Source organism: Dromiciops gliroides, chromosome 1 (assembly GCF_019393635.1).
Source record: "Dromiciops gliroides isolate mDroGli1 chromosome 1, mDroGli1.pri, whole genome shotgun sequence".
In the NCBI taxonomy this organism is placed as follows: domain Eukaryota; kingdom Metazoa; phylum Chordata; class Mammalia; order Microbiotheria; family Microbiotheriidae; genus Dromiciops; species Dromiciops gliroides.
Window position 1 is genome coordinate 406,332,675 of NC_057861.1, and position 13,285 is coordinate 406,345,959.

Genomic DNA, 13,285 nt, shown 5'->3' on the forward strand with positions numbered 1-13,285 from the left:
CTGACACCTCAAGCTCAGCAGTCTCTGTGTACTTGCTAAATATGTGTTTTGATGCCCAGTCTGTGAGAAATTTTCATGGTGGGTTCAAGGATTATGCAAATTCGGCAAGCAGGAAGAAATCTTGGCAGACAGGACAAGTTTTAGAAACTGTATCTAAAGATGCTATAAATTCTTCTAAATAATGAAAGAATTCTATGTTTGTTTGCTTTTTGTTTTTTTAACGAGGCTAGACAATGTGGTAATTTGTTTTGTTTGACTATATATCTTGGTAAAGAGTTCTGTTTTTCTTGCTTTCTCAATATGGAGGGGAGGGTCTGCAGCTGTGAAATTCAAATAAAATTGAATCCTTTTTTTCTAAATGATGCTAAAGAAGAAAGAAATCCCACATGGCTGAACTGACAAATAAGAAAAATTGTTTGGCATTCTGGGGCTACCAGTTAACAAGTCAGTTAGAAGAACAAGAATGCAACTAAAGGAGAGCCATCACTGAAGCAGTGAATACCATTCTGATACTTATTCCCACCTCCTCAGTCCTTAGCTCCTCTTGAAAAGAAGAAATTAAAGGAAGAGGACCGTTTTCAAACATAAGCAATAAGGTTATGCGCCTCATCTTAGATTCTAGGGAATGCTTCAGGTCTATCCAACATTCTAATGAAACTAATTTAACAGTTATTTCTTTACTGCATGCTATTCATATCTTCCTCCTTCATCTTGGCTTATGAATTCTCAGATTCAGATACAAATTTTCTTAGTCCCCATGGTAAAGAGAAGAGAAGTAGGCTGATAGAATCATAAAATTTTGAAATGGGAATGATTAGATAATTTGAAGCTGGGAATAAATATAATGTAGGCTAAAATCAATTTTAATCCATTCTTCAAAAACTTTTAATTGACTACATTTTTTATTGCATTGTGGTGAACAAAGTATATGGTTAAAATTTCTGCTAACCAAGGATTTAAAGTTAATATCCTAATATATTGCCAATTTTTGTTAAGTTGTTGGGAGGTTGAAAAATTTAACAACTACTTTCTTTTCTCATTTAGTAATCACCAGTTATATCATCTTTAACTTTACTAAAGTACCACTCGGTTACTCAACTTCTAATCTTTCTATTAGATTTGTCTAGGTCTTAAAGGTATACCTTAAAATCCCCTATTACTATAGTTTTACTGAGGATTTCTCCTTTTAATTCAGCTACATTTTTCCTTTAAGTATTTAGGTGCTATGCAGTTTAGTACACATATAATAAGTGTTGATACTGACTCAATTAAGCTACCTGTAAGCCTACTGTAGGTTCCCTGATTTTCTCTTAATTTTATGTGCTTTTCACCTTTTCTGAAATGAAGATGCTTCTCCTTTCTTTCTGAGTTCACTTAAAGTATAATGTATTATTTTGTTCTAGCTCCTTAAACTGTGTAAATCTTGATGTTTCAAAGGTGTTTCTGGTAAATAACATATTAATGATTCTGCTTTCTAACCATCCTGTACTACTATTCTCTATTATAAGTAGGCTCATCACATTCACCTTCATGATTATAACTATTCATTTTCTATTTCCCTCTGTACTTTTCCCTTCTCTTTGCCCATACATTCCCTTCTTTATAAAGAAGGTGGTGAAAGAAATTTGCTGAAAACTACTGAGCTATAATTGAATAAATCTATTTCTGTTCCACTTTCAGTCTTCTCTTATCCTGAACTTCAGACCTGATCACAGGATTTGATTTACCTTTTTTTGGGGGGGGGGGGGCGCGGCAATGGGGGTTAAGTGACTTGCCCAGGGTCACACAGGGTCTGAGGCTGAATTTGAACTCAGGTCCTCCTGAATCCAGGGCCAGTGCTTTATCCACTGTGCCATCTAGCTGCCCCTGATTTACTTTTAATCTCCCTTTATGTTCTACTCTCTGATTTCAGGATACATTTTGCTTATAATTAATTATTCTATCACCAGTCTTGCCCTTCCTCTTAAGTTCCTCATTGCCCATCTACCTTTATCACCTATTTACTTGGTGAGTTTCATGTATTGATAAAGCAAACTGTGTGTGGTGAGTTTGCTCAGGCTTCCTTTGTCTGATTCAGATAACAGGAATTTGACACAATGCCACTATACCCACTTCTTCCTCTGTCCTTGTCTATTCTTCATTTCATTTGCCCCTATTACATGAAGTAATAAGTTGCATAAATTAATAATAATTAAGTTTTGCAAAGTGCTTAGAATATTATCTCATTTGATCTAATGAACAACCCTGGGAGGTAGGTATTATTATCTCCATTAAACAGATGAGGGACTGAGGTAGACAAAGAGCTCTAGACCCAGACACAAGATCTGAATTAAAATGCAATGTCAGAGACTTACTATCTGTGTGATCAAGTCATGTCTGTCTCAGTTTCCTCATCTGAAAATTGATGATAATAATAGCACCTACCTCCAAGGTTCTTTGAAGGAGAATTTACGATGGCATTTGTAAAGTAATTTGCAAATCTTAAAGTTCTTATACAAATATATTAAAAATGGCAGCCCATAGACCAATATATAGTACTTTCCAGAACTCATTATCCCAACTCCTTCTTCAGAACCCGACCATTTTTTTTAACTTTTTTTCATATTTCTGTAAAGGGCAGCACAATCCTTCTAGTCAGTTATGTTTATAACCTCAGTTCTTTCTCTTTCTCTCTCTCTCACCCTCTAAATCCAATGGGTTGCCAAGTTTCACAGGTTTTACCTACAAGGCATCTCTTGCATGCCTCCTCTCTATGCATATATCCATCATACTAGCTCAAGTGCTCATCACTCTTCTCCTGCCCCTCAATGGATTTCCCAATCTCAAGTCTCTCCCCTCTCTAATCCAAATTCCCCACGGGTGCAAAAACAATTGTGCAATGCTAATCTGATTTACTACAGACTCCTTCCTTTGGAATTTTTAGTCACAGTCTACTTACAGATGACCTTGCCAGATTTCACGTACAACTGGTCTTCAAGAAGGATATTCTATCCCTCTGTTGCTATGCCTACATGGACTTTCCAGTGCTTTGAATCTTTTCCTCCTACATCTTTATGTCTTAGAATCTTAGTTTCCAGGGCAGCTAGGTGGCACAGTGGATAGAGCTCCGGCCCTGGAGTCAGGAGGACCTGAGTTCAAATCCAGCCTCAGACACTTAACACTTACTAGCTGTGTGACCCTGGGCAAGTCACTTAACCCCAATTGCCTCACCAAAAAAAAAAAAAAAAGAATCTTAGTTTCCTTAAATGTCCAGCTCTACCTCAATGTTCTAGATAAGATTTTTCCTCATGACCCCTATTGGGAATATTTCTTTCAAATTACCTTGTATTATTTTTCATAATTAATGTCCTTCATATTTCCTTAGATTTTTTTATGATGACTCCCCCAATAGAATGTAAATTTCTTAAGGGCACGGAATATTCCTTTTCTGTCCTTATATCTGCCATAGCTATCCCAGTAGTGGTCATACAGTCACTTGACCAATTCATGTTGACTAACCAGCTGCTTACTGTTCAAATGACCATTTAACCACAGGATGGGAGTGATTCCTAAAAGGTAGAATTTCTCCCAAGAATGCTTAGCTGAGTAAAAGCCATAGCCCCACTAACAGGAACATGGGATTTTAGAGCTAGAATCAATTGTAGAGATTATGTAATCCAAGTTCCTTGTTATATATGTTACATTAATTTCCAAAAGTCATCAAGGTAATCATTAGTCAAACTGGGATTTGAGCCCCGGTCTTCTGATCCCAAATCTGTTGCTCTTAACGTTATCCTAAGCCTTTTTTTCTGGGGAGAGATTTTTTGAACAAATCATACTCAGTGTCAAAGTTTCAGTCTAGCACTGTAAATTATAAGTAGTTTTAATTAATCTGCATTTCCTTTCATTGGAACAATTATCAAAACCTGAGTCTATAGGGAAGAGAATTTATGCAAATGAAGAGCTCTTTCTCAGTAGTGCCTTAATGATTTTCTTTCCAAACACAAATCTAAAGGGAAAAAAATCTCAATGGTTCATGGTATTCCAGAAACTTCACAGTTATTCTGAGGTCAGTAACTGACCTAATCAAAAGACAATCTATCCTTACTACCATTCTCTGAGTAGATCAGAACATTTTCTCAAATGGAGACAGAAAAGAAAGTTGGATAAAGATTTAGTAATTTCATTCCTATTGAGAGGAAAATAGTATTTATCAACAAAACTTATTCAAAAGCCACAAAGTAAATTATGGTATCTTCTTAACACATTATTTAAATTTGTTCCTTTAATTATTATATCAACTTGATAATGTAATTTGAATATAAATTATTTTTGTTTTGGGCCACACCTCCATGAAAACTGTCAACTCTTCACTTACAATCAAAGAAAATTGAATAAGGCATTCAGAAGGTAAGCAAATGTGACCACCCACTTACTACATATCAGAAAGTAGGTCCTGACTCCAACCAAGACCATATATCTATCCACTGAAACATGTTGCTAATATATTTGTGGTTAGACAGGACTTAATTTATGATAACAGTATGTATCTAATTTGCCAAGTAAATTATAATAATCTATTATTGTCAAACCTGGGACTGAAGACCCACAAAGTTAGTGCCTCTAAATAACTAATTGCATTAAGCAATTGAAATAATCTAAATTATGAGCACCTGAACACTGTGATGATGGATATGCCATCACAAAGAGTAGTCTCAAAACAAAACACAAGCCTCAGGAATTTGTGAAGACAGTAATGAGAAATGTTTCGTTACACAGCATCTTAAAAAGTTTCACCCCAGGCAAATTTCCATATATAAAACATCAAGGAAAATCCCTATGTTCATCCCAAGTATTAATTTCATTTTTATTCAATAAAATTATTATGTACCTGAGAGAAACTGCATGAGGCCCATATATTTCTCTCACTGCTGTCAAATCAGCTTCCAGCTGTGGGTGTTTGTGAAGTTCCCCATCATAGTTCACCTAGTGAAAATGACTGATTTAGAAATTACTTAGTATTTGGATGTTGGAGAAACCAAAATAATCATGAATATAAATGGTTTGCTAGACAAATCGCCTTGTCAACCCAATGTACTATGGATCTACTTCAATATTCTGCATCTGCTCAATGTAAAAAGGAAATAACTCAGCACTAGATTTGCTCTGAATTTTTTAAAGACACAAAGGGTCGAGAATAATTCATTACTTTTTATAAAATATTAAAAATAAGATTACTTTGATCCCCAGAAGTTGAATTTGAGGAGGAAGTAAACCATAGAGTATAACAAAATGTTAGAAAAATTCCACAAATCTCTAGACGTAAAAAATAAGGCATTTTCATTTCCTACCTGCAAAATTTATGTACAGAAGTAACAGTCATACAATTTTTAATTTCTTTCAAAAGGGAAAACTACTAGAGTTGTGATATACCAATACTTGAACCTGATTTACTGACTAAAGCAGCCTTTAGTTTCAGCAATAGGGCATGAACAAATTATGTATTTGCATTGTTATAAATCAGAAAAGGTTTTTTATATCCTACTTTGTCCCTCCCAGACTCCAGAAATACCTTTAAGCAAGTTCATAAGATTAAAACTATAATAATATTCTCCCAAATCTTAATGTGTTCTTAAACGTTGTGTTTAAATAATTTTGTTATTTTATGCTTTTCTTTCATTAACTGTATGTGACCAAAGAATACTATAAAATAGATATTTAATAGTGTCATTATTTTTGGGTTTGCTTTTTTTTTTTTTTTTGCGGGGCAGTGGGGGTTAAGTGACTTGCCCAAGGTCACACAGCTAGTAAGTGTCAAGTGTCTGAGGCCGGATTTGAACTCAGGAACTCCTGAATCCAGGGCCGGTACTTTATCCACTGCGCCACCTAGCCGCCCCTAATAGTGTCATTATAGAACAAGATTTAACAGGAGTTAGTCACAGTGCAGAAACAGAAAGGAATAATCATATTTATTATTAACATACTTTTCATAGTTGTGTTTCTAAGGATAATTGTTTGTTAGCTAAAATTCAATCCCTATCTCTTTATTACAATTTTCATTATGTGTATATATTGAGGGAGCTAGAATTGAATGTGAAATAGAGAGATGGGGAATTCACACTTGTGAAATTACTCAAATTCAGTGACAGATACTAAAGACTATCATGAATTCATGAAACTTTAGTTTAAAGGAATACATGACTAGTTAACAAAAGAAACAAATTAGAAACATAATCGAGGAGTACTGAGTCTCTTCATAGATCTGGAGAATACCCTGATACTCTAACTTAAGTTCAACACAAAATACTAATGTAACTGTCATTTTTCCCTAGGTCTGAAAAGGGGTAGAGATCAATGCCTTTTTCAGTGAAAATGTTAATGAACATCAATAAATTTGGTATCTACCATGTATGTAAAGGTATATGAGTAAATGTTTTAAACAACCAGCTTCCCAAGATTAAAATATATGGCAGGACTCACTTTTAAGCTTAATCTGCACTATTAACATTTTCTCCATCACTTCTTTAAGTCTAGACAATCAACAAAATAATAAATCAGTCCTTGACTTGTAGTGATTGGAAATCAGCATGGTATAAATGCTCATACTGAAAATTTAACAATAAGAGCTTATTCAAATTGGCCCTCCCATTTTCCTCAAATCACAACATATAGCAGCACTTACAGATAGGATAAGGATCATTAACTATACAAAGAAGGGGTAAGTAGTTTTCTGAATGAGTGATAGGTCCAAGAATGAACCCCAGACACTTTAAACTGTCAACACGGTGAAGTTTCTACTAGCAATCTCAAACTATGAACTGAGGTACCAAAATTAGCCATGGATTTGAACGATCAGCTTGCTTACCTGCCCTCCATAATAAAATTCTTCTGAATCATTGTCTCCTTCCGAATCTTCTTCCACTGTACTATTTTGTCTTGACTCCTTAGGTAAAAATAATAATTTTAACAAGAATAATGGCAAAGACAAATCATAGTTTGCCAGTTGGAAGTAAGATTTAACAATATATATAGAAGAGAAAAGGGGAAAAATAGACAGAGACAGAGGCAGAGAGAGAAAGAAAGAGAGATGGCAGCCACTGTGTAGTGGCAATAGACCTAACATCAGAGCCAAGGAAACTTGGCTATAAGATTCCAGGAAAGTCACTTAAAATTGATCACTACTCTAGCCAAATCTAACACTTTAAGTTTCTTAAAGGTGCCAAACCTACATAGGCAAAGGTTTTTCTTTATCAGCAAAATCATAGGTCTATTCGCTATACTTGTCCATATCCTAGGGAAAAAAAAAAATGTGTTCATTCGTTACTGGAAAATGTGGTCAGCAACTCAAGGCACTTACCTAACATGATGGCAGAACATTTCAGAGACAAACACTTGTGTAGATTAACCTAACTGAACATTTAAAAGAGGCAGTTTGTAAAAAATTAATTGTTATTTGAGGTTTTTATGACCCCATCTTTTGGCTAGAATTTTTAAAAAAACCTCAGCGTGCACACTGGTCTGGGGCTCTGCAAACAGCACGGTGCTCCACCCCCTGGTTGTAGCTGATGGTGCTGGCACCTCACGTCATCACCACTCACCTACACCTATTTGGGCCTGGCAAAATTATAATGATTGGAAGCCCAGTGAGGGCAGTCATGTGACTGTCAGAGCAGCCAGCCAATTGGCTAGGGGCTGTGTGTGGGCAGCCTGGGGTCTGCTGGGAAGAAGGGAGGTTTTTTGCTATTCTAGCTTGAAGCTGGAAAGCGACAGGATGCTGCTGTGTGTTCTCAGCTGATTGCTGAATGGTGGTATTATTCAGGTTGTATTACTTCCCTTTCCCCATTTTATTTCCTTTCCCTTAATCCTACTGATCCTGTTTGTGTTTTTTTAAGTTCGTTCTTGTTAAATAAATCCTGCTCTATTTTGAGGGAGGCTGTCAGTCTCCTTCCTTGCCCCAATATTGTGGTAAGCCGCCTAGCCAACACTCCTCAATTAAAAATCGGTCCCTACAAGTTCAATAGTTTTACCTCCCTGTTCTCTTCACTCAACTGTGGAGTCTGGAGCTATTTTAATTTTAAAAGCCTAGAACTTAGTATAAATACAAAATGTACACAGCTATCTCCCTCAGTGCTTGAATGAGAATAGGTGCTAAGTAAACATTTGCTCAATGTAACCCCTGGAACTGTCCAGCTGCTATCAAACCATTTGAAGCCACCCAAGGGACTGACTTAATGGAAGTTTCAACACACTTATTCTAATTAGAACCCTGGGAGGGATTTTTCAGTAAGTTTCTTTATATTCCAAACTCTTCTTGCCTCATGACTAGAATATCCAGATTTGCTTTCAAACATCCTGCCTCTTTCTTCCTTGTCATTCTAAATCCTTGACAGGCAAAGGGAAACCTCCTTTTATTCCATAACAGTTGCCTATTTTCATGTCAATTCCACTGAGTCACCCTGACTACTATATGTTAGATGCTCCTCCAAAAAACATAAAAGTTGTTTGAGAGCAAAGACTTTCACTTCTCTTTTTATTCCCAAATCTTGAACTTGAAATTTCCCTCTATCCCTGGTCCTTCCCCTTCTCCTACAAAAACCTCATTCTTATGGTACGTGTTCTTCACCCTCAATGCACCATTAAACCCCTCTCCTGTCAGTCTAAAACATCTATTTCAGTTTTACTTCCTACCCAGTCCAAACATCTTTGGTACCATTCTCTATAAATGGAAAGATTAATCACTAATCAAAGCATTTATTAAGTCTCTACTATGTGCTGGGCATTGAGTTAATTCACAACAAAATCAAAACTGGAAACACCTATCATTCTATCATCCACCTATTATCTCTTCTCTAACATCTTACATCTCTTCCCCTCTCTTAGTTCCTTTTCTCTACCAGTTAACATGTGCACATTTCCCTATCATTTAAACATACAACTGAGCATGAGGTCTTGCGCACACACACACACACACACACACACACACACACACACACACACACACATTTTATTAACCCTAAATATATCATCTTCTCTCCTCTATTTCATTACTAAACTTCTAGAAAGAATAGTTGTCAATACTCTCTGCCCTCTACATTATTTCTTTTCTAGCCATTCAATTTCTAATATTTTCCATGACCAGCGTACAACTGAAACTTTTCTTGCCAAAATTAACCAATGATCTTCTAAAACAAAGTTCAATAGTCTTTTCTAAATCTTCTTTCCTAACCTTTTTGTAGCACTTGAAATCAAACATCTCCTCCAATGTATTTTTCCTTATTTGTATTTTATGACTTTGTTGGTTGTTTTTCCTGGAACCCCTAACTTTTCAATTGAGCATTACTTTATTTCCTACTCCAGTCTCAACAAGGTGTTGGATATTCTAAAACTCTGGTCCTTAGTGCTACTGTTTTCAAACTCTACATTCTATTACCGATTTCATCCATATTCAAGGCTTCAATGGTCAGTGAAGAGGGATTCCTAAATCTAGACCTCATTTTACTCTTAAACTGCATATTTCCAACTACTTGTTTGATCCTTTAACTTTGATGTTCAGGGAATTGCTGGCAGAACAAACCCTGAGTGGATTCATGATTTCTCTTCCAATATCAGCTCTTGGCTCATTCATTAATTGTAAAAATAATTTCACCATACCTGACATTCAGATTTGTGATCATGGAATTACCTCCAAAGGACTTCTATTTTACCCCTCCTTGCCACCCTCCCACTGGCCAAATTCAGACACCAATTATGTGGATAACAGATTACTATCTGATCTCTGTTTGCAGTTACTCAAAATTATTTATTCACACAACTGTCAAAAACAATTTTCCTTAATGCACAAGTACATTTATGTTTTATCTAAATTTTTATATCCCAAAAATGTACCAAAAATTAGGTACATCTTTTTGGAATGAAAGAATGGAACTCTCCTGCTCAAGATCATTCAAAAACTCCCTATAGCCTAACAAATAAAAATCCTGAATCCAACATGCAGGGCTCTCTAAAATAGCCTTTATTCCACACTATTTACTTTTATACATGTTACAATGTGAGAAAATGGATTAGTCATTCCCTGAGCTCATTCTGCCTTTGAGCAAATCATTCCCCCATGCTTAAAATGACTAACACCTAATCTGTAACCAGTTAAAATCTTTAATTTCTGAAATGGTCTTAACAAGGGAGAAAAATGTCTGCATCATTTTTCTCTGGTAAAGGTCTAATATCCAACACATTTAAGGAAATCATCTAAATTAAGAAGAAAAAGAGCCACACCTCAATTGACAAATGGTCAAAGGGCATGACCATGAAGTTTTCAGTGGAATTATTATAAGCTATCAAAAGCCATATTTTTAAAAAATCTCCAAAGGAACTAATAATTAGAAGATTGTAAATTAAAGGAACCCTGAAGGTACATATTAAACCTACTGGATTGGCCAAGTTGACCTTTAAAAAAAAGACAAATTTTGGAGTACCTACATGAAAATACACACATGAATGCTTTGTTGGTGGAGCTCTAGGAGGTAGAGGCATGCTGAAAAGAAACTGGAACCATGCCCCAAAAGTTATTAGTCTATGCATATAATTTGATGCAGAGGCATCACTATTAGTATCATACCCCCCAGGGAAATTAAAGGAAAAAAGAGGTTCCATAAGTAAAAACAATATTTATATCAGATCTTTTTGTAGTGCAAAGGACTGGAACTTAAAAGAGACCCCATCAGTTGTAGAATGGCTGAAAAAAAGTATGTTATATGAATTCAATGGGACATGGAAGTGCCATTTTAAGGAAAGTGTTAAGATGAGCGGGATTCAATCCTTCATTCTTTTTTGGACCCATTCCTGATTCCCTGGACTTAAAGACTCAGCAGCCATCTCTCCCAGGAAGATCACTCAATCCCAGAAGCCTGCTCAACTTGGAAGATCACCCCATCTTGTAACATCTTATTCTGATTAGTCAGTTCCTTTCAAAACTTCTATTTCACAAAAAATGCTCAAGCCAGTAAGTTTTTCTACCCCCAATGCCATTCCAGAAACACTGGATTTCTGTCTCCTACCTGGTCTTCCTCCAACAATGCTTTTCAAATTTATTTCATATGTATTCTTCCCTCATTAGAATATAAACTCCCTTACAAAAAAGATAGTTTTCAGGAAGAAAGCAAAGCTACCAATAGTCATAAAAAAATGCTCTAAACCACTAATAGAGAAATGAAAATTAATGCAATTCTAAGTTACTATTTCACATCCATAAATTTGTCTGAGATGATACAAAAGGAAAATGACAAATGCTGGAGGGTATATAGGAAAAAATAGGTACATAATGCATTGTTGTCAGAATTGTGAACTGGTCCAACCATTCTGGAAAACTATTTGGAAAGATGCCCAAAGGACTATAAAACTCTGATATCCTTCAACAAAGTAATACCTCTAACAGGTTTATGCCCCCAAGCAGATTAGAGGAAATGGAAAAGGATCTATATAGAAAAAAATATAACAGCTCTTTTGGGGGTGGCAAAAAGTGGGGAACTGGGGGGATGGCAATAAATTAGGGAATGACTGAACAAATTTAGTTAAAATAATGTCATGGGGGGGCAGCTACATGGTACAGGGGATAAAGTACCAGCCTTAGATTCAGGAGGACCTGAGTTCAAATCCAGCCTCAGACATTTGACACTTACTATCTGTGTGACCCTGGGCAGGTCACTTAACCCTCATTGCCCCCCACAAAAAATAAATAAATAAAATAATGTGATGAGATACAATTGGGCTGTAATAAAAATGAAAGTGCTGGTTTTAGAAAAATCTGGGAAAACCTGGGGTACCACTTGTATACAACTACCAGAATAATTATTTTTTCGTAAAGCATAGAGTTAATATTTTAAGGAAACCAAGAGACTGAGACATAGGAGGGAGAGCGTTCCACACATGGGGAGATGGCAGTGAAAATGCCCAGAGTCAGGAGATGGGATGTCTTGTTTCAAGGAACAGCAAAGAGGCCAGTGTCACTGGATCACAGAGTATGTAAGGTAAATTAGGTTATAAGAAGACAAAAGGTGGGGTAGGGAGGGTCAATTGTTTCTGAAGGGCTTTCTATGCCAAACAGAAATTAATATTTAATCTTGGAAATTATAGGGAAATATTGGATATTAATTTGAAACCTAAATGATAGATGGATTGGATTGGGTAAAAGACGAGACAAGGAGACCAACCAAAATGCTGTTGAGGTGTGAGGTGATGAGTCACTGCATGGAGGAAGAGTAGCATTGTAGAAATATTAAAAAGATGAAATTAATTGGACTTGGGGGGGGCATGGTAAGAGTGCAGATTCAAAGATTACAACCATGTCACAAACCTAGGTGACTGAGGACAAAGGTGCCCTCTACAGTAATGGGAAAACTGAAAGATGGAAGAACTGGGGGGAGGGGGGAGCAGAGATAAAACTGTATTTTGGAACATGTAGAGTTGAAGATACTATATGCTTTGCAAATTATAAACTTGGTTGCCTAGGACTTGCCAAGGATGACAGGCTGTATATAAACATAATCAGGGGATGAACCCGGAAACAAGGTTAACACCAAGGCTAGTACTAGGACCACTATGCCCAACTTCTCTTTCTATGTCTCTGTGTGTCTACTTCTCCATTTATCTGTCTCTGCTTCTCTCTCTCTCTCTCTCTCTCTCTCTCTCTCTCTCTCTCTCTCTCTCTGACAAACTTTAATACATTCCATTGGACAGTATTGCAAACATCCCTATCTATGCAATCTACCCAACCATCCATTAAACAAACATTTGCTGAGTGCTACAGTGCTAAGACTGGGAAACAATACAAGGTATAGAAAAGATAGTCTCCACCTTGTTGAACTGACAAAAAGGAAGCTAAAAACAAGGAAAAGTTAAGGTGAATTTACAGTCTCCCATAATAAATTTAAGTCCTCTGTGAGCACTGAAAGGGAAGGATATTACTGACCAGGGAGGATTGGGAAAGGCTTTGTAGACAATATAGCATTTCTATGTGGGTTTAAAGGATGGGTAACAACACCATAGGTAAGGGAGACGGAGGTTATTCTAGGCAAACAAAAGAGATTATTGTAAGGGTGAGAGGCATGTAGAGAATAATGCATTAAGAGAATTGATGTGGGGCAGCTAGGTGGCGCAGTGGATAGAGCACCGGCCCTGGAGTCAGGAGTACCCGAGTTCAAATCCGGCCTCAGACACTTAACACTTACTAGCTGTGTGACCCTGGGCAAGTCACTTAACCCCAATTGCCTCACTAAAAAAAAAAAAAAAAAAGAGAGAGAATTGATGTGAG

The 13,285-nt window shown here is 36.4% G+C and overlaps 1 protein-coding gene across 1 annotated transcript in view; it reads right to left on the reverse strand.

Annotated features, from left to right (window-relative positions):
- Nucleotides 1-13,285, reverse strand: part of PARP8 (poly(ADP-ribose) polymerase family member 8) — a 254,272-nt gene that overhangs the window by 84,883 nt on the left and 156,104 nt on the right. The window contains exons 7-8 of the mRNA XM_043976309.1: nucleotides 6,845-6,922; nucleotides 4,871-4,965 (exon numbers count right to left, since the gene is read on the reverse strand). Of these exons, the coding sequence (XP_043832244.1) occupies nucleotides 4,871-4,965; nucleotides 6,845-6,922 (173 nt within the window). The remainder of the gene's footprint in view (nucleotides 1-4,870; nucleotides 4,966-6,844; nucleotides 6,923-13,285) is intronic.